Genomic DNA, 25044 nt, shown 5'->3' with positions numbered 1-25044 from the left:
CACCCGGGGAGTGGATCATATTGGCTTTGCCAACAGCCAGCAGCCACTCTCAACACACAGGAAAGTGCCAGCGTGTGGGGGCCAAGGCGATTATGGAGCATAAGTGGGCCCCAATATGTGCCGGAGAAGATTTATGTCCGAATGTGTTATGATATAAGTACCGATAACTTTATTGGGAGGCTATATAATACGGATAACCTTCCCCGCTGCCATGGCTCTGTCTTATAGCTCCCATCTCAACGCCTTTCCCCCAGCCTGATGGCACACACCACTTCCATCGAATTTGTAGGGCCAAAAACAACCTATCACAAAATACAAGCTTTTTCGGGAGGGCAGGTTGTTGTGTGGAGTGGATTGAAATGCTTCGGAAATGCTAAGCCAATAAGACGACCCGGTAGAATTTTCGTCCGGTACGAACTTGTGGTGGGTAGGAGTAAGGGCCGACCGGTGCTGGTGCGATGTCTGAATGGGGTTCGATGGGAAAAAAGTGTTGAATTGATATCCTGCGATTAAACGAAAGCCGGTTTGTATCGGCTTTCAGCCACTGAAATATTGGCTTGAGGGATGAAACAAATTGATTCCATTTTACGATCCATGCGGTGGCATGGAGTTTTCATCAATTTGAAATTCAGCATGGTAAATATCACTTGAGATTATTTTAGCTAGGCGAATAAATTTGAACATCACACGGAGCATACACCAGTGGATATGAAGAAGAACCTTTTCACACGAAATGTTTCATTGCCTAGAGTGGGAATCGAACCCTCACCGCTCAGCATGGTACGATTAGAAGCTTGGTGAAGTTTGAATTGTTTCAAACTGTGAAACGCACGGTAAACCTATTGTTTTCAGTAGTGGGTTTATTACTGATACCACATTTAATTCAATAGTTTTGAAATTGACTACTATTGTGATACGGAACATACTGTTTTGTACTATTTTAACGTTTAATCCAATGGTTTGGGAATTGCTTTCTATTGTGAAACTAAAAATTGTCATGTTAGGGAATAGTTTAATTTTACAAAAGAAAATGAACATTTTGGATTGTTTTGATCTATGTCTGCTTTTGTTACTGACTGCTTAAAAAAATCCTAATTTTTAATGCTTGTTTAATTGCATTGATTGTTGAAGCTTGGGCTCCCATGCTCCACCAGCCAGATAGGAGGGTTTAGCAGACTTAGTATTATATGTGGTAACACTATAAGTGGCATGGTGGAACTATGCCGAGCACGCTAAAGTGTTATTAGACCACTAATGTAGTTGCGTTTCGTGGGTTATGAGGTACAAAAGTATCATTACAGCGTGCTTCAACATTGTTGTAGCACAAAATACTCGATATAGTTACTACAACTTCAATCTATGTTACAAGATTGTTCGAAGCGTTATGGTTTTAATCCTATGGTACATTTGCGTGTCATAATGAGACTCGTTTCCTCAAAAGACACACAAATGATTGCACAGATTGAGTTCATTAGGTTTTGTCTCCATAAGCTTCTTCTTCTTCTGTATGGCTCTAAGTTCCCACTGGAACTTGGCCTGCCACTCTTCAACTTAGTGTTCTTTGAGCACTTCCAGAGTTATTAATAGAAGGGCTTACTTTGCCTGCAATTGTATATATTTGTATATTGTGAGGCATATACAATCATCCCGCTCTTTCTTCGTTTATCAAGGAGAAAGAGTGAGAAAAAAGATAATCCAGATACTGATAACCTATCAGTGTTATCTTGATTCACAAGAGTAACGGTAATTCAACTTTAGTTCCCTGCTAGACAAAAAAAAAAGAGATTTGGTTTTATTTTTTGAAATTTAATATTGAATTGGATTAATAACTCCACGCATTATCTTCCTGTCAAATTCAATTTTCACTGCCAGCAATTCGAACAAACTAGTTTTTATCCCTTAAAATTCCAATCCAACACGTCTCGTGTGACGTCCGGATCAAATATTTGAATCATTTATAATGCAGAAACGCCTCACCCAATATATGCCGCCGGGCCTCGTCTTCGGAAGATCTGATCCAACAGCAACCGGAGAGACAATTTTCCGAGTGGAACAGACCCCGGTCGGTGGTGACAGACCGGCTGGCCAGCGGTGGTTAGCAGCCTGTGAAAAGTGCCGTTCGCCATTTGTGTGAGGCCTCCAGCCCCCTCTCTCTCGGTGAGGAATGTTTAATTTAGACAGGTTTTAAATTAAAAATAAATAAAAGAATATTTTCCAATCTACATATACAGTGAAATCCACTTTGTGCAGGTGGGCAGACATTGATACCGCTGGCGCTGGTTGAAGCCGCCCGCCGCGCTGCTGCGCTGGTTGGCGTAGGAGAGAGATTGAGAATGACGATGATGACGTGGATGCTGCTGTTGAAGCGACGGACGGTACCGACGCCGGCCCAGCACACAGCTGTAGAGGCATTCCGGTACATGTTGGTTCGTTGACAGCGTGGGTGGGAAGGTGTACAGTCGGGTCTCCAATAAGACGATTCAAAGCAGGTTACGCCATGAAACTGATGCTAAGCAATGTTAGGGCGTAGTGGAATAGAAGCTACTCGCATATCAAAAATGAACTAAATTCGAATACAGGAAATACCGGTGGGCGTCAAGTGGGTAGCAGCGTCCTATAGGAGATCCGAGTTTATGCACACACGTCAGCTGCATGCACCATATCCTTTTCATTCGGAGGAATAAATTTCAAGAGCAATACAGTGCTGGGTAGCTGTACATTTTGGTTTTTTGTCGGCCGAAGCGGCTGGTTTCAGTTGGAACGATGGTTTTTTGGGTTACACGTGAAAGTGAACGTCGGATGTTTGTTTATTCTTTAAATTTACTGTGACGCATTAAAATGATTTAAATGTGCGGTGATTTTTGTGCAGGCGAATGAGATCAGCAGTGACACAACGAACGATTAATCAACAACTGTTTGAACAAGAACGCATTCATGTTATTTATTAATGGGATCGCTCAGAAATTTAATGAAGGATTTCTCAAAGAATTCCATCAGTACCTGCAATTTCTGCATTTTTTTTAGATTCTCCTATAATTTTTATCCAAGAATTTCTCAAGCTTTTTTTTCATTAGAATTACATACATGGTTCCTCCAAAAGACTTTAACGACTTCTTTTTTTCGAGTCCAGTCTTTATTAAAGATTTGTGATCGATCACCCATGCAAAACGCGCTTAAATCGCTAGAAAATAAAAGAGGACGTTTTGCCCCGGTGGGACGGATTATACTCATTAAACCTAGTAAGAATTAGAAATCCTCCCAGAGTTCAGAACATGAACAAGAAGTCTCCTGTACATAAAATGCAAATTATATATTAAGTTGGAAACGACTTTAACAGACAAATGCATTGCTTCAACAATGATGTTTTACTGCTCCAGTTTGACACAAACTGCATTCTCGTCACGTGCAGAGCAAAAAAGTTTCGTAAAATTCCCATAAAAGCATGCACTTTCTCCGGTCCCACCGAAATCCCTGTTAATCCCCCATCTCCCCACATGCTCCCAAAAAAACGACAGCATCAGGAAGCGCATTCTAATCGCTCACTCTCCTTCCTCCCCCGCCTCCCACAGGACGACCACAGCCCGACGTGCTTTGGTTTATCAACGATAATCTGGTAGATAATCAGATCGAGCAAAACACCGGCAACGTCATCGAGAACCGGCTGCTGTGGAACTCGGTCCAGCGGCACCATCTGCACTCGGTGTTCACCTGCAAGGCGACCAACACCAAACTGGTGCCCCCGCTGACCAACCGGATCGAGCTGGATATGTACCGTAAGTATGCCACCCGCCTAAGTATGAGATGGATCTTTAGGGTGACCAGATGGTGTCGGATCACACTAGTTTATCAAATAAATGTCACTCGGAGAGGGGCTTGGCGGGCACTACCATAGCGCTATCTACGGATAAAAGTTGAATTCTTCATGCGGTAGTGTGTGTTGTTGATTGTATGCGGATACCAAAACATACGCACACCGCTTTTGCATATGACAAACACTAATACAGAAAGCTGCCACCTTGATACGCTTAGAGAGCACCACTTGTCGTCTCGTTTGACGTTTACATAGAACAAGACAAGATATGACATTCTTTCCATATTTATTTTTTTTGTAACATGCTACTCTCTCTGTAAATGGTTAGCAAATTGCCAAACTTTTTGTGATAAGTAAAAGATTATATGGCCAGGCTCAGTCGTCATGGAGCTTTACGGAGCCATGCATTCAACTCGCGCATTGACGAGCGGTCAATGGGAAAGCATCTTTATTGTTATTACCGTCATTTTTATTTTAATCTTTGGAGATGATTGGAGATGATTTCATTTGTTTATTCCATTCATTTTGAAGGTTCAGATAGAATAGTGCATATTGGAGCCGAAATATGCAAAGGCATTTTGGTATTTTATTGTATGTAACGTGTTGTAAAATTAGGCATATGTAGCCGCCAACCTGTGCAGGTCTGAGCTAGAGCGAACAAACTAAAAATATTGCTATTCAGCGAATACTGAATAGATTTCAATATTGTTTATAGTTTTTCGCACACATGACCGTAGCTCTGCTAAAACGTACTAAGTAGCAAAAAGTTTCTTGCGAGATAATTAACTTGAAGGTTCAACCAGTCACAAATAAACAACTACCAAGATTATTTAACACTTTCATATGTGACCTGTAGGCCTTCATTAACGATCAGAGATCTCGTTGATCTATCGATGAAAAAATACATTAACATCATTTGGAATTATTGATATAATTTACATTACCTACTCTGGATGAACAGTTCAGCGTGGATGAATGTGTTTCTTCCATTTAGATAAAACAACCCAAGTAACCACGAAGCCGTATATAAGTGCATCAATTTTGCTATATATTTATATTTAAAGCTAGCTGTCCCGGCAAACGTCGTTCTGCCTGCCTACTGTGTTTTCTGACATGCAGCTCTATAGAGACATCCCCCGCGAAGTCATCTGTATGGGTGCCCCCGTTCCAGAGACCGGAGAGGTCTCGCACCAAGCTAAGAACCTTCCCCGGCCCTCACAGCACCCACATACAAAATTTCACATCGATCGGTCCAGTAGTTTCGGTATGCATAACGGTCAGACAGACAGACAGACAGACAGACAGACAGACAGACAGACAGACAGACAGACAGACAGACAGACAGACGGAAATTCATTTTTATATATATATATTGTGCATATAATGCTGCATTACTTTAAACGCCTCATTGAAGCAATATTAAAGTCGAAAAGGGCCCCACTAAAATCAAATTGATGCAACATATTGCAGTGCGTTGACAGCCATTGCTAAAGTAACATAAATGCATGTGCTGTACATTTGCATTTACACATGCTAAATACGTGCAACACGAAAAACCAAAACAAAAATCTATTTTTAGCACCGCTTCATTATCGGCGGTACTAATGCCCCCATACATGAATGTTTTAACCATTATTTTTTTGTCGCCGGGTCGGGAGTCGAACCAGAATTGTTGAAGACCGCAAGATGAGTTCCATACGCGCTGGCTCCTTGGACCGTTTCTGATAACAACATATATTTCATTAACTAAAAGGAGACTGTTCTTCTGTCTCAATCATTGCAGTAGAGGGCAAAACGACTATGTCATATGTAAGATAGTCCCTGTAATCACATTCTGATAAACACTGATAAATACATAATAGGGGGATTCACTTAACAGCATAAACTGATTAAACTGATTAAACGTCGCGATCACCAAGGCAATCTTTGATTATTTCATTCGCAAAATCATGAAACATTTCAAATAAGCAGAAAATCATGGCTTACGCAGCAATTTAATCTGTTTAGTGAGTACCCCTAATGCATTTTAGAATCTATTTAATCAATATAAGAAAATTAAAACACCCTTCGCATACTGCTCACATGCTAATTGTGGTTTCCATCATTATTGGCATGTGATAGCAGCCAACAGAAAAGAGAAAAGGTAATCTCTTAAAAGGTTTTCCTGAAAAAAGTCGTCGATCGGTAGTTCAAACGGTGATTAAGTTGGTCGGGAGTCGAACCAGACGTGTTGATGACCGCTAGAGTAAAGTTGTTCACTCTTCTTGATTACATTTGTTTACCATTAGAGTCAAGCTTTTATAATTGTATTGTTAGAGCAACCTTTGCTAGTTTGTACATTGCATTTATTCAGTTTTTCAGTGTTGAATTATTGAATTAACGTATATCAGCATTAAATACACCTTAATGTAAAGAAAAATGTAATGCATCATTACATTGATAATGCCAATCTAAAGGATTATTGCATGACAAGTGTGGAATTACTGCATTTCGCATTGCAAAGGTTGATATTCAGTCTAATTCGTGCAATGATATAATGCTTGTGGTTACTTGGGAATGCTCCAGAAATGCTGCTGGGATTCCGCCAGAAATGTCTGGATAGAGTCGTCCATGAATTTTTACTGGTTGTCTTCAGACATTTCTTATTGGGTATCCTCCAACAATTCCTGGGGGACTCCTGAAAGCAAATACTTGATAAATCGAGGCTAAAATGCTTGAAAAATCCCAGCAACGACTCCTGGTGGAATCTCAGCAGGAATTTGTGTAAACATCTGGAGCAGTACCTGAAAAAATCAGAGTCCTACCCGGGTAGATGTGAAATACTGACGATCAAAACGTGATATTGGTTTGATTGATATAAGAGATAAAAGATCTTAAAATAATATCTCAAAAATGTTCCTGGAACATCTGAGCAATATCAAAATTTGATATTTTAAGATCAAACGAATAGCTCACTGCTATTGGTCAGATCTTGCAAAATCTAAATATGATATGATGATGATGTTCCAGGAGTAAATTTTTGATTTTATTTTTAGATCTTTTATCTCTTATATCAATCAAACCCATATCAATTTTTGATCTCCATATCAAAATATGCTATTATTGAACTCTTTTCCTCTACTCGGGTACCTTACCTTGTTGGCTACAAAGTAACTTTACTCCAACGCCGAGCGTATAGTAGAGCACCATCTTCGTCGGTCTTGGGCGATGTTCCTCCAGTTTCCCCGAACGTGTAGGGATCGTAGATCTTCTTCAACCGCGTGCAGCCAGCGAGTTCGCGGCCGCCCACGAAGTCGCCTACCTCTACCGGGCTCTCTGCTGAATATTTTTCACGCTATTCTTTCTTCCGACATTAGCACTACGTGTCCAGGCCACTGAAGTCTGCCGTATTTTATACGTTTCACAATATTCGTTTCTTCGTACACTTGGTACAACTCGTGATTCATGCGTCTGCGCCACACTCCATTTTCTTGTTTCCCACCGAGAATTGTCCGCAGCACTTTGCGCTCAAAGCTTTTCGGTCTACCTCCTTTAACGTCCACGCTTCGTGACCGTAGAGGGCAACCGGAAGAATCAGCGTCTTATACAGAGCGAATTTTGTCTGCGTTTGCAATTTACGGGACATAAGCTGGCTTCGCAATCCGTAAAAGGCCCTATTCGCAGCTGCAATACGCATTTTCACTTCACGGGAAACGTCATTGTCACATGTCACAAGTGTTCCAAGATAAACAAATTTTTCAACAACTTCAAGCACTTCCCCATCAATCACTACCTCAGCACTAACACCCCTAGGCCTGCTTCTGTCTCTACCCACTATCATGTACTTCGTCTTGGTAGAGTTAATCTTCAAGCCTATCCTCGCTGTCTCTCTCTTCAGAGGAGCATAAGCTTTCTCCACTGCCCTACGATCGATGCCGATGAGATCAATATCGTCCGCAAAACCGAGGAGCATGTGCGACCGTGTGATGATAGAGCCATTTCTCTGCACGCCTGACCTCCTAATCGCTCCTTCGAGTGCAATGTTGAACAATAAATTTGAAAGAGCATCCCCCTGCTTCAATCCATCCAAGGTCACAAACGACGTGGACACTTCGTCCGCGATCCGAATACTTGATTTTGATCCATCCAGCGTTACGCGTATCAGTCTAATTAGTTTCGCCGGAAAACCATGTTCTGACATTATCTGCCAAAGCTAATTTCTTTTCACTGAATCGTACGCTGCTTTAAAATCAATGAACAGATGGTGAGTCTGCAATTTATATTCCCAAAATTTATCTAGGATCATCCGCAGGACAAACACTTGATCCGTCGTTGATCGGCCCTTACGAAAACCTGCTAAACGTATTTCGACTGTATGGTTGATACTCGAAGAGATGGCTTTCCAGTCTTGACAAAAATAAAAATACTGCTATTTTATCTTGTCCGACGTTTCGGTCCGTTTGGGACCTTCTTCTGGGACTCTAAAAGATTATTTATTACATCCATTAGAAAATTTTTACAAACAAAAAACTTTACAATTTTTACCGATTTTTACAGATTTTTCGTCCAGTGTTGTTCTGTGGAACGTCTAAATGTCATCGGTTCTGAGTTTCTATTAAAAGGCAAATTATGAAAAAACTTACAATCTCCACACAAAATTCTCTCCGTGTACTTACTCCCTCGCAAAAGCGGACGGTTTCGGTGTAACCGTAACCGCGGAAAAGCCCTTTTTCAAACTCAGCTGGAATTCAGTACCCGGCACTTGATCAAACACCATTGCTTTTTGGCTCTTTTCTGTTTCTACCTCTAGTGTGTATGTGTGTTGATAAAACAAAATAAAAAGCCGTTCGTCGGATCACTAATCGGTAATAAATCAATAACTTTTTCCACAAGCATCCAATTGTTTTGCGGTCTTCGAAGGAAAGTTTCATAATGGATTATTCTACAAGAAACATTGATCGATTTGAATTAAGGAGACAAAGGACGACCTCTGGGATTTTTTATCTGAAAGTGTAACTTTTCCCATAGTAAATCCTATGAAAACTTTGAACCGCTTGCGCTAAATTATAGTTTCACCGATTGCCCTGAAATTTTGTACAGTTCATATGGGACCTAAATGGGATCTAAAAAGTCGACTGAAGCGAGGATTTATTTTTTCCATACAAGCGTGTACCATACTACTGGTCACACAACCGAAGATGCTGCTATCCAGGCGGTAATGGAAACAACGGCCCTGGTGAATCACGCAGCCTCGGAAAACCACACATTCAAGCTCAACGAAGCAAGAATTTTAGACACAACACACAAGGGAAGAAATTTGCCGATTCTGGAAAGCTGCCACATAAACAACACACCAAACACAATAAATAAACGGACGGACACCGACAACCTGCATGTTGCTTATGCAGGGGTTTTGCATTGGCTAAAGAATTTCCAGCAAAGTGGTAGGACAAGAAACAGCTGATCAAAACAAACATGAATAATTTTGTAAACACATACACACTCTCGAAAGAGGAAGATTGTATCACGCACACTGGAACATCATGTATCACACACACATACACACTAGAGGTAGAAACAGAAAAGAGCCAAAAAGCAATGGTGTTTGATCAAGTGCCGGGTACTGAATTCCAGCTGAGTTTGAAAAAGGGCTTTTCCGCGGTTACGGTTACACCGAAACCGTCCGCTTTTGCGAGGGAGTAAGTACACGGAGAGAATTTTGTGTGGAGATTGTAAGTTTTTTCATAATTTGCCTTTTAATAGAAACTCAGAACCGATGACATTTAGACGTTCCACAGAACAACACTGGACGAAAAATCTGTAAAAATCGGTAAAAATTGTAGTTTTTTTTTGTAAAAATTTTCTAATGGATGTAATAAATAATCTTTTAGAGTCCCAGAAGAAGGTCCCAAACGGACCGAAACGTCGGACAAGATAAAATAGCAGTATTTTTATTTTTGTCAAGACTGGAAAGCCATCTCTTCGAGTACTTACGAAAACCAGCCTGGTATTCGCCGACGAAGGACTCCTCAAGAGGTCGCAGTCTGTTGAACAGGACACGCGACAGTATCTTATACGCCGAATTTAAAAGGGTAATCCCTCTGTAATTGGCACACTCCAGTCTGTGCCCTTTTTTGTAGATTGGGCATATGAGGCCGTCCAACCAATTGGAGGGCAATTCTTCATCCTCCCAAATCTTTATAATAACCTGGTGGATTGATTGATGTAGCTGCTCGCTTCCGTGCTTAAGAAGTTCGACCGGGATCTCGTCCTTCCCAGCAGCCTTGCTGTTTTTCAGCTCCTTAAGGGCCTTTTTGACCTCATCCAGTGTTGGTGGTTCCACTGCTTGACTGTCATCCATTATGTTAATCCTGTTCCTGGGTGCTCCTTCGCTGCTACCATTCAACAAATCTTCGAAGTGCTCCTTCCCCTTGGATGCCACCATTGTTTTGTCTGTCAGCAAATTTCCATCCCGGTCATTGCACATGGCGGGCACTGGCGCAGTCTTGTGCCGCGTGCCATTGACAGTTGCATAAAACCTCCGCATATCGTTCCTGTCCATACTTTCCTGCGCTTCAGCAATAACACTCTCTTCGTGTTGCCGTTTTTTTCTGCGGTGGATTCGTTTCTCTTCTGCTCTTGCAACCCTGTACCGCTCTCTGTTCTGCCGGGTACCGGCCACTAGCATTCGACTTCTGGCGGCATTCTTTTCGTTCGTCACTCGTTGGCAGTCCTCGTCAAACCAACCATTTACGTTGGCGTCGCTGAGCGGTACCTATCACCTCTTGCGCTGTTGTTGTCACTGCTTCGTGGATAACTCCCCATAAGCTGTTGACATCTCCAGATCCGTTGATCTCTCCTATCCTCTCGTCTAGCTTCTGATGGTACTGTGCAGCAACCCCTTCGGCTGACAAGCGATGGATATTGAAACGCATCGTCCTGTTGTTTCTTGAACTCGTGACGCTGGATAATCGTGCCCGAATTTTTGCGGCTACAAGATAATGATCCGAGTCAATGTTCGGGCCTCTGTAGGACCTCACATCTATGACGTCCGAAAAATGTCGCCCGTCGACCAGTACGTGGTCTATCTGGGAGCAAGTGTCACCACTCGGGTGTCGCCAGGTGTGTTTTCGGATATTCTTACGTGCGAAGTAGGTACTGCTGATTGCCATCCCTCTAGCAGCAGCGGATGTCACAAGGCGCAGACCATTAGCGTTGGTAACAGAATGAAGGCTTTCCGTTCCAATGACAGGCCGAAAGAAACTTTCTCTGCCGATCTGCGCATTCGCATCTCCGATGACTATTTTGACATCTTGTTTTGGGCACTCTCCGTAGGCCTTATCAAGGCTCTCATAGAACTCATCCTTCATGTCATCGGGTTAGTCGTTCGTTGGCGCATAGATGCTGATCAGGCTGTAGTTGAAGAACTTGCCCTTCATCCTCAACACACAGATTCGGTCGCTTATCGGCTTCCACCGAATAACTCGCTTCATCTGCTTCCCGATCACTATAAAGCCAACTCCGCGTTCTGCCTTATCGCCGCCGCTGTAGTAGATGTGGTACTTGAATAAAGTGTTGGCGATGGGATCCACCGCTCGGAATTCGCGTTCTCCAGTTTTGGGCCAGCGTATCTCCTGGATAGCAGCCACCTTAACGCCAACATTCTGCAGTTCACGAGCCAGGAGCCCACCACGTGTGGGTTCATTCAAAGTTCTCACGTTCCAAGATCCGACTTTCCAATCGTTGTCCTTTATTCGTTGCCGGGTTTGTTGCCATTGAATCAATCCGTTTAATCTACTATTGCTTTTCTGGGTGTTTGAAGGTTTTCAGCAGGCTACCTAACCGGGGCCGCGCTGCCTACATTGCGTTGAAGGGGCTGCCTTCTTAGGTATAGCTGACGCAATACAGCATTTCATACTCAGTCGCTGGATACCAGAACAGACGCTCTTTGAGCCGCACCTCCTTGGTGAACAGACGCTCGGGACGTACCTCCTCAATCTAGCTGAAGTCAGAAGGACAACAGTGCCCAGGCTGCACTACCAGCTAAGCACACAACTCTTAGCTGGCGGTCTTTGTCATCGATTGACCCGTGGAAGCATGAGGTAGAAACTTGTGAAGACCAGAGCTATGTTGAACGCTCTCCTTATCGACTCACCATTTTGCAGCCCTTGGAGTCACAGATGTTATTTATAAATGAATTATTAGGAAACCCTTGAATACAGTTTAAGAGGAATTGCAGCAGGCGTTTCTGGAGGAGTTCCAAAACAAATTCTGGGGAGAATCCATGCAGAAATACTCCTCATGCTAGAAGCAAAATTTCTAGAAGAATATCAGAAGACGATCCTGGAGCGCTTTTAGAAAAATTGCCGGGAGAAACCACAGCAAGAATTTCTGGAAGAGGCTCTGGATAAATCTCTGAAGGAACTCGTGAAGAAATCAAGGGAAAAATCTCTGGATGATTCCTTTGAGAGATTTTTGGAGGAATCCCAACAAGTCTGGAGGAACTTGAAATGAACCCCTCCAAGTAATCAAAAGATTCGCTTCCCATGACAAAACGCACTTTTACGTTCCACGAGGTTTAAAAAAAGGTCCAAATGATTCATTGTTAGCTGCTTAACATGCTACTTGGAACTTAACAGGAACTTCAAAGTTCTTACATGTTCATTTTAAAAACTTAATGTGGTAAGGCTTTTTTTTTTCATTTAAGCAAAAACTACTTTCTAAGAATACATATTTTCATGTACAATAAATTAACCAAATCAATTAATTGAAGTGCAGATAAAATAAAATGACGCCCACCAAACTTGAACCGATAGTCGCTGTGTGAGAGCCCTATTCTCTACCTCAACAGCGCAATTGCGGCGAAGTACACATCGGGTGAAATCTGACAAGAATCAATGCTCTGTCGACAGCTTCGTATGCACTTGTACAGTAGCGCAGTGAACCTCATCATATCAAGAGTCTGTAGTAGCGCAGCAGTACGACAGCAGGTTGTCACGGAGGAGGTCCCTGTTCAAATCTTCATATTCAAGTGAATAACAGAGGTTATGGAGAATCTGAATCGTACATTTTTGTTTTTAAATTTATTTTAAGAAAGTTTCATCGGAATCTTCTTAGAAAGCTGTTCAGCTTTCTTATGTGAACTTTCAAGTTCCAAAATTACTTTAAAATGAAGGCTAAAGAGCACCCTCTAGCAAGCTGTTTAACTCATAAAGTACTCTCTTATCCGATCTTTTGATTGCTTACACCAGGACGGAGTCCTGGAGGATCTAAGAAGAAATATCTAGAGTAATTGCGGCACACATTCTTGAAGCGATTCCAAGAGGCACTCCGGCCAAAATTTTTGGAGAAACCCGCTTAAAATTCCTTCAGGAATTTCTGTTGGGAGTCCTCCAGTAATTTTGCTGTGATTTTTTCATGGATTTCTCCAATGAATTATATAGGTACTTCCACAAATTTCTACATGAGTTTGTTCAGAAATTCCAGCAAGATTTCTCCGGGTATTCTTGTTGGAATTTTTAAGCATTTATATCTGGGATTTATACAGCATTTGCTTTTGGACCGATTCCAGCAGAAACTCCTCAGATCTTATCTGCTCAGCTAAGAATCATCAAACTTTGAAAAACAATCTTTGCGGGTTCCACAAGAAATTTCCGGACAAATCCCAGCAGTATTCTGGTAGAATTCCACAGAGAAACTTCTTGAAGAGTCACAAGACAAAAAAAAATCAAAAGCAATTTCAGCAGACATTGCAAGAAGAATTTAGAGATGGATTTCTGAAGGAATCATTGGCAAATCCCTGGAGGAAATACAGCAAGAATTTTCGGAGAAATTCATGAAGGAAGTGCAGCATTGGAGAAATTTAAAAAAAAATCTATGAAAAAATCTTTCACGAGGAATTCCCAGCGAAATCCTTTTAGAATTCCTCTGGAATACCTACTGGTGTTCCTCCAAATATTTTTGCTTGGATTCATTAAGAGATTTTTCCAGAGATTTAGCCAGGAATTCCTCTTGGGTTTCTCCCTGAAATTTTTAAAAATATCATCCTGTGATTCCTTTATGGATTTCTTCAAGGATTTCTCTAGTAATCATAGAAAAAAATCGCTTGAAGTATTTCTGGAGAAGTCACAGCTGGAAATTCTAAAGGAATTCTTAGAGAAACGTCAGGAAAATCTCTGGAGCAATTTTCAGATGAATTCCAGCAGAATCTTCTAGAAGAGTCCGAGAAGTATTTCATGAATACATTCCAGAAGCCATCTGGCCAGAGCCAGAACTACGAGAGGAATCTCTACAGCATTTCGTGAAGGAATAATTTCAGAAAATTTTAAAGTAATCTTTGAAGGAATCACAGCGGAAATTTATGGAGGAAATCCCCCGGAGTTCCTCCAGAAACTGCTTCTGTACTGCCGTTAATCGCATATCAGTTTCATGTTTGCTGGATTTTGGTATGAGACAGATACGCGAGTTTTTTTTGTCATTCTTCCAGAAAACTCTTTTAGTTTATAAATAAGATGAGAAACAGGCTCTACTCTAAGTGGAGCGTTATGACAATAAGAAAGCAAAGATTTAAAAAGATAAATTTAAATACACTAGTAACATTTCCATGACCAATCGGTATAGTAGAAGTTTTGAGAACCATCATAAAACCTAATGCCTTCTATTTTGGTTTTATTATGGTTTTAAAAAGTCTATTAACCTAAAAAATTTTCTGGGCCATACAGAACAACATACTATGCTGCTATAATGCTATACTGCTGAAGTGCATATTTGAGACCCCCACAAATTTCTTCCGGATGTGAGTCACAGAAAACAATTTGTAGCATGTTCCTTCGGAGATTATGTCCGGTGGCCACAGCCATAAAAGTTTACATCGAAAAGAGTGAATTTTGTTGCGAATCAAAAAAGGAAGACCTCTTCCACGAAGAGGTTCCCATGGTTCCCTAAATACCACTGCACTGGGAGTAATGAATTAGCCAAATAGTCCCTAAATAGCTTCCAGTATTCTTGTTTTGTGTGTATCGCACGGTAGATTCCGAAATAAAAGGTAATTGTCCTCTTCATCGGAGGATTCAAGTTTTCGGCACACCCCTGAAAGTGACCCTAGCATTCTAGGGGTATTCAGGGGATATCAAGGGCGTTACTAGGTTGTTCCCGAGGTCTTAGGGGTTTTGAGGGCGTTCCATATTTTTTTCAAGGGGTTTCGTGGTAGTTCCAGTGGGTTTTCAAGGGGTTACATTTCCAGGGGAGTTTCAGATGGTTTCACATGTTTCAGGAGCGTTCCTGAGATTTCCATGGGGGGTCCAGAGCTGCTCTAAAAGATTTAAGGGCGGTTTTTAGTAGTTTTTAAGCCTTCAGGACGTGCGCCGTAGTAAAAAGTACCACTACCAAAAACCTCGCTCGTCGTATACAACGCGAGCGCGGTGCAGTATCAGCTGCTTGATGGTATGCGCCGTGGAAGGTTGAACGATTCCAGGGGGTTTCAGAGCGTTCCAGTGGTATTCCAGTGGTTTCAAGGACATGTCAGGAGCGTTATAATGTTGTTCCATGGGGTTTGGGGGGCGTTCCAAGATTTTTTTTTTCTAGGAGTTTCAGGGGTGTTTCAAGGGGTTTCGTGATAGTTCCAGTGCTTTTCAAATAGGGTTTTAAATATGGTTATTTCAGGACGTTTCAATTCCAGGAGTATTCCAGATCGTCTCAGGTGTTTTAAGGGTGGTTTATGTGTGTTCCAGGAGAATTCATGGATTTGAATGGGCGTTACAACTCAGCTAACACAAAGTCTTATATGATGTTGAATAAGATGCTTAAGTGGAGGCCATATGCGTACAAGCTTCCATTTGACAGCGTGTCAAGTGTGCGTATATCGCCTCCACTTTTGCATCCCAATCAACATCATATTCGATCGTGTGTTGACTTTTAGAGGATTTCTAGGTGATGATGAACCTGGGCCGTGTAGGACGTGATGGATCTCTTCAGTCGATTCAAGTACGAGACATTGAAGACTGCTTAACACGATTTTCATTTAAATTAAGGAGTTTCAAAAGACTTCAGGAGCGTTCCAGGGGCTTCCTATGGATTTCAGCAGCATTTCCCGGATCCAATGGATTTTAGGGGTGTTCCAGGGAATGTTCAATGGGATCTCAGGATGTTTGAGAAGGGTCAAGCTCGTTACAAAAAGTTTCTATCGCGTCCAGAAGAGTTTCAGCGACATTTCAAGGATGTTCTAGGAACATTGCCTTCTCTTCATGTGTGACAAACAATTGAAAATTGAGTTGTTAATGTGTTCCAAGATTTTTAAATACTTCTTCTTAAAATATTCCACAAAATGACTGGTCACTTTGGTTCAAACTATGAACATGAGTGTTTGTGTGACCGAGTATAACCCACAGCGGACACGTCTTGCCTTTTAATCGGTTTTCAGGAGTTCTTGTTTGGCGATTAAGTTTTCTTCCCGTCTGGGAATATGGGTTGTGCATTTCCCAGAGAGATTAGTGGTGGGATATATTTCGGTTGAGTTGGTCCAGACTGTGCAGATTCTTTGTACGAAAGCTGGAATGAACCATTAAACATCGATTAGATTTATTATCAACCAACACTGTGATGCTCTGTGGCAGGAAATATTTTGTGGTAGAAGATGAAGTTGCCTGTTCATCAAAATAGTTATCGATTTCATCACTGCAGACATCACTCTGCAATCTGCGCTTTTTCATACGAACAGAGTGCTTTTCTAATCCTTTTCAGGACTGAGGCAGCAGTCATAAACTACGAAGTTCAGTGTAGGGAAATTCAGTTTCAAACCTCCACGAGCCTAGTGCTCGTGGTTTAAGAACAACCCCTAAAGTGAAGCCACACACGTGAATGTGATGCAAAGAGCATTTTTTGTAATCCTTCCATCGGGAAGGAAAACAGTTGCTGCTCTGTATATACGTACGATGCTGTCAGGTCAGAGCAAAAGATTCCGACATCCAGCCTTCATCCGTCTGGATCGTACACTCGTCTGTTTGAATTTCGCTTTCATCAAACGTCCATCCATTGTGCCCGAAAACTTGGACTGCAGAATCGCTTTTTCATCCAGCCACCGAAAAACCAACATTGACCGGCGAGCTCCAGGAAAAAAAACTCCTCCAAGAGCATCGCCGTGCATCAACTGTGGGGCTTTTGTTTGGTCACCACAAAGCAAGTTGACCGACCGCAAGGCCTTGTTTTTCTTCGTCCAAAAGTGCAGACGATAGTGAGTTCTAAACCTAATACCAGACGATGCCGACGACGACGACGACGATTTTGGATGCTACGTCAGAGCAGCCAACAGCAAGCACCTAACCCTATCGCTCTGAGGTTCAATTTTGTCCGGTCTCTTTTTCGTAGTTTAGTTTCGTGCCGATGGATAACATTAGTTTGGTGTTGCGTGTTTGCTCGGGGAACTCTGCCGGAATGGTTGGTGTTGCACAGAATTAATGGCACAAAATGAACTTAAACTTCACTGCGCTAGAACTGAAACGTTGTCACGAGGTAAATTTTTGAACGGACACGAACAAAATGTTAGGAAACATGGGACAAGGTTTTCACGGAATTTCTGGAAAATATGCCGTACGGTAAAAATCTGGTTCATGGTCGATCGGCCGTCGATGAAACTGGCTGGATAACTTGAACTCATTCGAAGATAATCTGGGAAGCACTGTGTAGGCGGGTTTTTAAAATGGTGATCGTGCAAGAGCTACGCATTCCAAATAATTGCTGTTTCTATGAATGAGGTAGATTACCCCTTCCATCCACTCCTCTGATAGCTACTCGCGTTTCCTCCGTTGCCGCGATCTGCCATGCCTACATTCTCTACGCCATTCAGGTGTTCATGGGAGTGCTCCCGGGCAGAGTTCAAGTACAAGTACGATCAAAATGTGATATTGGTTTGTTTGAGATAAGGAGTAAAAGTACTGAAAATAATAGCAGAAATTTGTTCTTAAACCATCTAACCAATAGCAAAATATGATATTTGAAGATCAATCAAATACGGCCGTCCATATACCACGTGGACAGAAAATCGTGATTTTTTACCCCCTCCCACCTCCCCGTGGACAAGCGTGGACATTTCACTAACCCCTACCCCCCTCCCCTAATGTCCACGTGGACTTCACAAAATTTTCGATTTTTTTATTAAAAAACCTGTGATTTTGAATATATTTTTTCAAAATTTCTTTTTCAGAGAAGAATCCATTAAAATAAACATATTTCTAAATTTTATATATTTAGATGACAAATGAGTCAAATTTACAATACCGCACAAAAAAACAAACAAATATCACTTTTTGTTCTCCATATCAAAATATTGAGCTTTTTACCTGTGGTCGGACTGGTTATACCTTTTAATCACCCCATCACCTGCCGGGTTCTTTGCTGCAGCATTACTGTACTTCAGCAGTCCTATAGGTCTGGAGGGGCCACAGCGAGCTTGTTCTCGTCTGTCAGCGCTGCCTCGAGGTTCTGCGCGTATACTGAGACGAAATCTGGTTCCTCTCAAACCGCAAGGGGTTCCGCCGAAATTTTCAGAGTGTTCTTCTACAAGTTCCATTGGGAATTCTTCCAGAAGTTCCATCGATAATTACTCAAGGACATCAACCGAGACATCTAGGGTGTTTGCACCGGGAAAGCCTGTCTAGACTTCCATTGAGAATACCTGCAAGTGTTTCATCAGAACCTCTAGGGTTTCAACCGGCAATACCTCCATGAGTTCCATCTAGAAGTTCCACCGGAAATCACTGTGGAAATTACACCGATAATTCTTGTAGGAGCAAGGGTTCCACTGGTATCACTCTAGAAGTTTCACTTAATATTGTTCTAAGTGATCCACTCGGGAATCACTCTCGAATTTTCACAGGAACTTTCTCTAGGTGTTTCACCAAAGCAACTAGGGGGTCCAACGCTATTTTCTCTATAAGTTCCACGAAATTCTCCAGGAGTTCGTCCGAGAATCACACTAAGAGTTTCACCGGGAGTTTCTCGAGAAGTTCGCCCGGGAATTCCTCTGGGAGTTCCAATGCAAATTCCGCCAGATAATCCAGCGGATATTTCCCTAGGTGCTTTTACCGGAACCTTTAAGGGTTACACCAGGAACCCCTCTAGAAGTTTTACAGGAAGACGCTTTAGGAGATCCATCGGGAATTCCTCCAGGAGACCAACCGGAACCTCCAGGGTTTTTAACCAGGAATTCCTGTTTGAATTCCTCTGAGAATTCTTTCAGTTGGCTCACGGGAGCCTCTGGGGTTCCACCGGGACTTCCTCTAGAAAATACAACGAGAACTTCGCTAGGAGTACCGCTGGAAATTTCTCGTGTTCTACCGGGAGCTCTTGTAGAATTTCACTGGTATTACCTGTAGGAGTTCCATCATGAACTCCTCTAAAAGTTTCACCGAAAATTACTCCAGATGTTCTACCAACAATTCCTCCATGCAGTAGTGTAATCTGGAGGAACTATTGAAGCAGTTTATGGAGAACTGCTAAAACGAATCCCATAGAAATTACCAAAGGAATTCTAAAAATAAATTCTGAAAAGATTCCTGCTGAAGTCTTGCTCCTGTACGAATGCCCGAAAGAGCTCCTAAAGGAAACCCGAGACAAAGTTCCTTAAGGGTATTCCCGGATAAACTCCTCGATAAAGTTTTGTGACTTTACGAAAAATACTATGAATAAAATCTGGGAGAAACTCCTGAAAGAATTCTTTTCGAAACCCTTGAAATAATCTCCGGAAATACTTCTACTGAAATTCCCAAGGAAACATCTGAAGTAATGCTGGAAAACTCCTTGAAGAAATTTCTTACGAAGAAAATCCCAGAAAAACAACTATGAAACAAGTTTTCGGTGCAAATCCTAAAGTAATTCTCTGAGAAATTTCCTCAAGGAGTTGATGTGAAAGCTTTTGTAAGGTTTCTTGGAAGAACTCCCAAAAGAATTTTCACAAGAACTCCTAAAGGAATATCAAGAGGAACTCCCGACAAAAATATTCTAAAGAAGTCCTCAAGCAATTCTCGTTTAAACTTGGGAAGGAATTCTCAGAGTAACTCCTAAAGGAATTCATGGAAAAATCTTGTAAAAAGCGATCCATAAAGGAGAATAGGCTATTGTCCCAAAGTTACTTTTTCTTGTCTTGGTGAAACTTTTTAGATAAGGTACACGTCATTCGTATACATGAGATGGACCAAATGTGTCCATTCTCCTTACTTTTGAAAATCTTCCACTCCTTCAGAATTTCTTACAAAATGCCCCTCAGTAATTCTTTTAGAGATTCCTTTAGAAATTTCTCTGAATATTCCTCAGAAATATTTTTTTTTTCAGTTTTCTAATTCTTGATCCAAGAGTCCAAGAGAAATTGCTTCAGAAGCTTGGTCTTAAAATAATCCAAAGTTTCCTTGGAAACTCCTCCAGTGGTTTCTTCAGAATTTTTCAGGGATTCCTCAAGAAATTTCTCCAGAAATTCCTCCAAGAATTCGTAAAAATTTCGTTGCATTAAATTTTAAATGAGTTTGTTATGAAACTTCGTCAGGGATTTTTACGTAATCTATGAATTCGTTTAGAAAGCCTTTTGGTTTTTTCTCTAGGGATTACTTCAGAATGTTCAACAGAGGATCCTTCAGAAACTCTTTCATAATTTCTTCCAGCAGTTTCTTCAGAAAATCTTCCAAATTTAGGAAAGGATGGCATTGAAAGTTCTCGCAGGAATGTTTCTGATAATTTCTTCAGGGATTCATCCAGAAAATTCTGCAGGGATCCTTCAGAGATTCTTGCAAGATTACTTTCAGTGATTCGGGGCAGAAATTCTTCCAGAGATTCCTGCAGAAGTTCCTTCAGACATTCCTTCAGGTTTTCCTGCTGAAATTCCTCCATGAATATCTTCGGCATTACTTCTGAACATAACCCTTTTAATTTCTCTACGAATTCTTCAAGGAATTAATTCAGAAATTCTTATGAATATTAACAGCAGCTTATCAAGGCGTTTGTCCAAAACAAAATTTTAGAAAATCCTCAATACTCACTTTTTAAAAAATTCCACCAAGGTTTTATTTTTATTCATCAATTTTTTCTTGAGATTTCTTCAGTTATTCCTCTACAGATTAATTCAAAGGTACTTTTTGAGATCCAACGTGGGTGGTCTATTATTTGCCTTCCCCGAGCAGAAGGGAATAGCAACAGCATAATAAAATGTGTTATTTTGGAAAAATAACTGAGTAGCGGAAAGAGTTATTTTCATGTTATTTACATAACATATCCTGTTATAAACTTGTCTGTCATAAGCGGCAAATAACAAGACCTGTTTAATAACATGTTTTGTTAGTTTCAATAACAACTTAATAACAGCGAATTTTGAAAATATTTCAATAACAAATTTTGATATGAATACGTTATTGATAACAATCTGAAAACAAAATTTGCTTTTTTTCTGTTGCGGATAGGAACTCCTCCAAAGTCCCATATGCATTCAATGGGATACGCAACAAAAGGATCTATTGTTAAATGTTTCGTTCATAATTGGGACGCTATTGTTATCGAAAACAGAGAGAAACAATAGTTCTCGTTTATTTTCCAAACAACTTACGATGAAAAACTACCGTCGTTTTGAAACCCTTTATAAGGTGGTTCATTGTTTGTAAGATTAATTTACATTATTACCTCATTTATTGACACATTTATTCTAGTTAATCTAAGTGGGCTCGATGCAGTGAAATCAACAAAAATAAAATGTCTAAAAATAATCAATGGAATTCTTGATAACTTATTTTTTACATTTTTGTCGAAAATGTGTTGTTCGTCGTTGAATTCCACCAGTTGATTCAAAAGGTTTCATAAAATGGCTAACACTCTATTACACTCTCTATTTTCGTATTCATACCTAACTGAAACTGGGACAAAAAAAACAGGTGTACTTTTCAAAGTGCTTATAAAACAAAAGGCTGATAAGTTGGCACTGTAACGTAATGTCAGTAAGAACAGGAACTGATCACAAAATAATATTTTCTCTAACAGTTCCTCACGGAATGCTGTGAACAACGAAAATCTCGAATGGTGTAGTTTTGATTGCAAAGCTAGTTATGTTGTAATATTAATGATCAAATATTTGTACTAGTCTCAATGACATAATAATAACTGAACTTGTGCTACAACAAAACATGTTATTGTGATGTAATTTAAAGAAAATATACCAAGAGCACGATCATAACAAAATTAGATTGCCCAACAGAACATGTTATGGAACGGTGATGACTTGATAAGTTAATAATAACAAACCTAGATATAAAAACAGGTTTTGTGATTCCGTTGTTATTATTTTGATATTTTCCTCTGCTCGGGTCCGCATGAAGTCAACAATAGCGCGACGGTTTACATAGCATTAAAACCAATAGGTCATATCACTTATCGAAGTGAATCCCGACCAAACGATACCTTTGCTACTAAGAAACAACCCTTTGGTGGAGACGTGCGGTAAACGCCAAAATTCACATAAAAAAATGGTTGGTACTAGTATTTCTTCTCTCTTCCAACTTGACTGCAAGGACGTGGTCAGCGCCGTTATTGCACCGTTAAGGAGAGCCCCTGAAGTGTGTACAGTGAGAATGGTCGACTAACACTCCCAGTCAATTATTCAGTTGATTCTTTGCGCAGCTCTCATTGGTTAGGGTCAATCACGGAGTAGCAACCGCGAATCTATGACAAAAGGCAAAAAGACATAATGTCGAAGGACAAAAGGTCGAATGGACAAAAGGTCAAATGGCACAAAGGTCGAATAGGACAAAAGTTTAAATAGACAAAAGACAAATTTGAAGACATGAAAAAGTGATCAAAATTTGACAGAAAAACGACAACTAAAATTTCGATGAAAATAAAAGAACCAGTGATTCCAAAATTATTCAAAAACTTCATAAAAGATAGGATAGGAAAGATTGGATGTCCATAAATGATAGAAAGAAATGTTTTTCATTGAAGTTTAATGTACATAACAACATTCCTCGAAAGAGCAGCCTTTGAGTAGAAGAAGGATGAATCATTGATTGAAATATTGTCATTTGAAACTCCAATCATTACAACGATTTAACTCCCCTAAGATGCTAGGTTTTTCGACTTTTTCGCAGAAAGCATATTGACCTTTGACCATGAACTTTCGAACTTCTGGAGAAATTCCTAAAGAAACTTCTAGATACATCTTTAAAGAATTTTTAAGAGAAATATCTAAATAATTACCAGAAAGAATCCTTGAATATTTGAAGTAAAACTTGAAGGAATCTCCGATTTTTTGGAAAAATTCCAACACTATTTTTTTAAACAGTTCCAGAAAAAAAATCATGAATTTCGTAAGAAAAACTCTAGAGAAATTTCTGAAAGATTTTCCGATTCTCAGTCAAATAATTTCTCTTCAAATTGCAAGAAGAAATCTTTGAACAAAATTCATGCAGAAAGCTCTTTTGAAATTCCAAGACAAATTTCTTGAGAAAATTCTAAAAAAAAGTTGCTGGCGAAATCCCACTGAAAAATCTCTGGAGGAATTTTTTAACACATATTTAAAGAAATTCATAAAGGAATACATTCACGATCCTCTGATGGAATTTCCGGAGGTATTTTTGAGTGAATATCTGAAAAAAGAGGACAAATTGTTAGATGAATCTTTTGAGAAATTTCTTGAGAAGGAGAACTCCTAAAGAATGTTCAAGGAAAGTTACTGGAGGAATTGCTAAACGAATCTGTGTAGGAGGAATATTCTAAGAAATACATGTCCAGGGATAGCGGGAGGAATCTTTGGAGAACTTACCTTACCGGTCAGGCTAAGGCCGGGGTGGCCTCTGCTGTACATAGTAGCCGCCTCCATTCCACTCGGTCCATGGCTGTTTGCCTCCAGTTCCGCACTCTGCGTAGGGTCCGCAGATCGTCCTCCACTTGGTCGACCCACCTAGCTCGCTGCGCACCACGTCTTCTTGTACCGGTCGGATGACTCTCGAGAACCATTTTAGTCGGGTTGCTATCCGACATCCTGATGACGTGACCCGCCCACCGTAGCCTCCCGATTTTCGCGGTATGGACGATGGTTGGTTCTCTCAGCAGCTGATGCAGCTCGTGGTTCATTCGCCTTCTCCAAGTCCCGTCTTCCATCTGCACTCCGCCGTAGATGGTACGCAACACCTTCCGTTCGAAAACTCCAAGGGCGCGTTGGTCCTCTGCACGTAGGGTCCATGTTTCGTGCCCATAGAGGACGACCGGTCTAATCAACGTTTTGTAGATGGTTAACTTCGTGTTACGGCGAACTTTATTCGATCGTAGAGTTCTGCGGAGTCCAAAGTAGGCACGATTTCCTGCCACAATGCGCCTCTGAATTTCTCTGCTGGTGTCGTTGTCGTCGGTCACCAGTGAGCCCAAGTACACGAATTCTTCAACCGCCTCGATTTCATCACCGTCGATATGAATTCGGGGTGGCTGGCGCGGTGATTCCTCCCTGGAGCCCTTTGCCATCATGTACTTTGTCTTCGACACATTAATGATTAATCCGATTCGCCTGGCTTCACTCTTTAGTCGGATGTACGTTTCCGCCATCGTCTCAAATTTACGAGCAATAATATCAATATCATCGGCGAAACCAAGCAGCTGAAAGGACTTCGTGAAAATCGTCCCACTCGTGTTTATCCCCGCTCTTCTTATTACACCCTCCAAAGCAATGTTGAACAGCAAGCACGAAAGACCATCACCTTGCCGTAACCCTCTGCGAGATTCGAAGGGACTCGAGAGTGTCCCTGATACTCGAACTACGCACATCACTCGATCCATCGTCGCCTTGATCAACCGTATCAGTTTATCCGGGAATCCGTATTCGTGCATAATCTGCCATAGCTGTTCTCGATCGATTGTATCATACGCCGATTTGAAATCGATGAACAAGTGATGTGTGGGCACGTTGTATTCGCGGCATTTCTGCAACACCTGGCGGATGGCGAACATCTGGTCCGTTGTAGCGCGTTCACCCATAAATCCAGCCTGATATTGCCCCACGAACTCTCTTGCAATCGGTGACAGACGGCGGCATAAAATTTGAGACAGTATCTTGTAGGCAGCGCTCAGTAGTGTGATGGCGCGGTAGTTCCCGCAATCCAACTTGTCGCCCTTTTTGTAGATGGGACACACGATACCTTCCATCCATTCCTCCGGTAATACTTCCTCCTCCCAAATCTTGGTAATGACCCAGTGTAGTGCTCTCACCAGTGCTTCTCCACCGTATTTTAGAAGCTCGC

The 25044-nt window shown here is 41.2% G+C and overlaps 2 protein-coding genes across 4 annotated transcripts in view; one reads left to right on the top strand and one right to left on the bottom strand.

The window, feature by feature from the left end:
- LOC109429277 (nephrin-like) overlaps nt 1–25044 on the top strand; it is a 506653-nt gene that overhangs the window by 396473 nt on the left and 85136 nt on the right. For all 3 annotated transcript variants that reach the window (XM_062850614.1, XM_062850613.1, XM_062850612.1), the window contains one exon: nt 3570–3773. In XM_062850614.1, the coding sequence (XP_062706598.1) occupies nt 3570–3773 (204 nt within the window). The remainder of the gene's footprint in view (nt 1–3569; nt 3774–25044) is intronic.
- LOC134289100 (uncharacterized) lies at nt 7671–11949 on the bottom strand. Its single transcript, XM_062855096.1, has 2 exons — nt 9791–11949; nt 7671–8143 (listed from the first exon to the last, which is right to left on the bottom strand). The coding sequence occupies exons 1-2, from the start codon at nt 10476–10478 to the stop codon at nt 8004–8006; spliced, it is 828 nt and encodes a 275-aa protein (XP_062711080.1). The 5' UTR covers nt 10479–11949; the 3' UTR covers nt 7671–8003.

This window comes from Aedes albopictus, chromosome 2 (genome assembly GCF_035046485.1).
Source record: "Aedes albopictus strain Foshan chromosome 2, AalbF5, whole genome shotgun sequence".
Lineage (NCBI taxonomy): Eukaryota > Metazoa > Arthropoda > Insecta > Diptera > Culicidae > Aedes > Aedes albopictus.
This window is presented reverse-complemented; position numbering and strand designations above follow the sequence as displayed.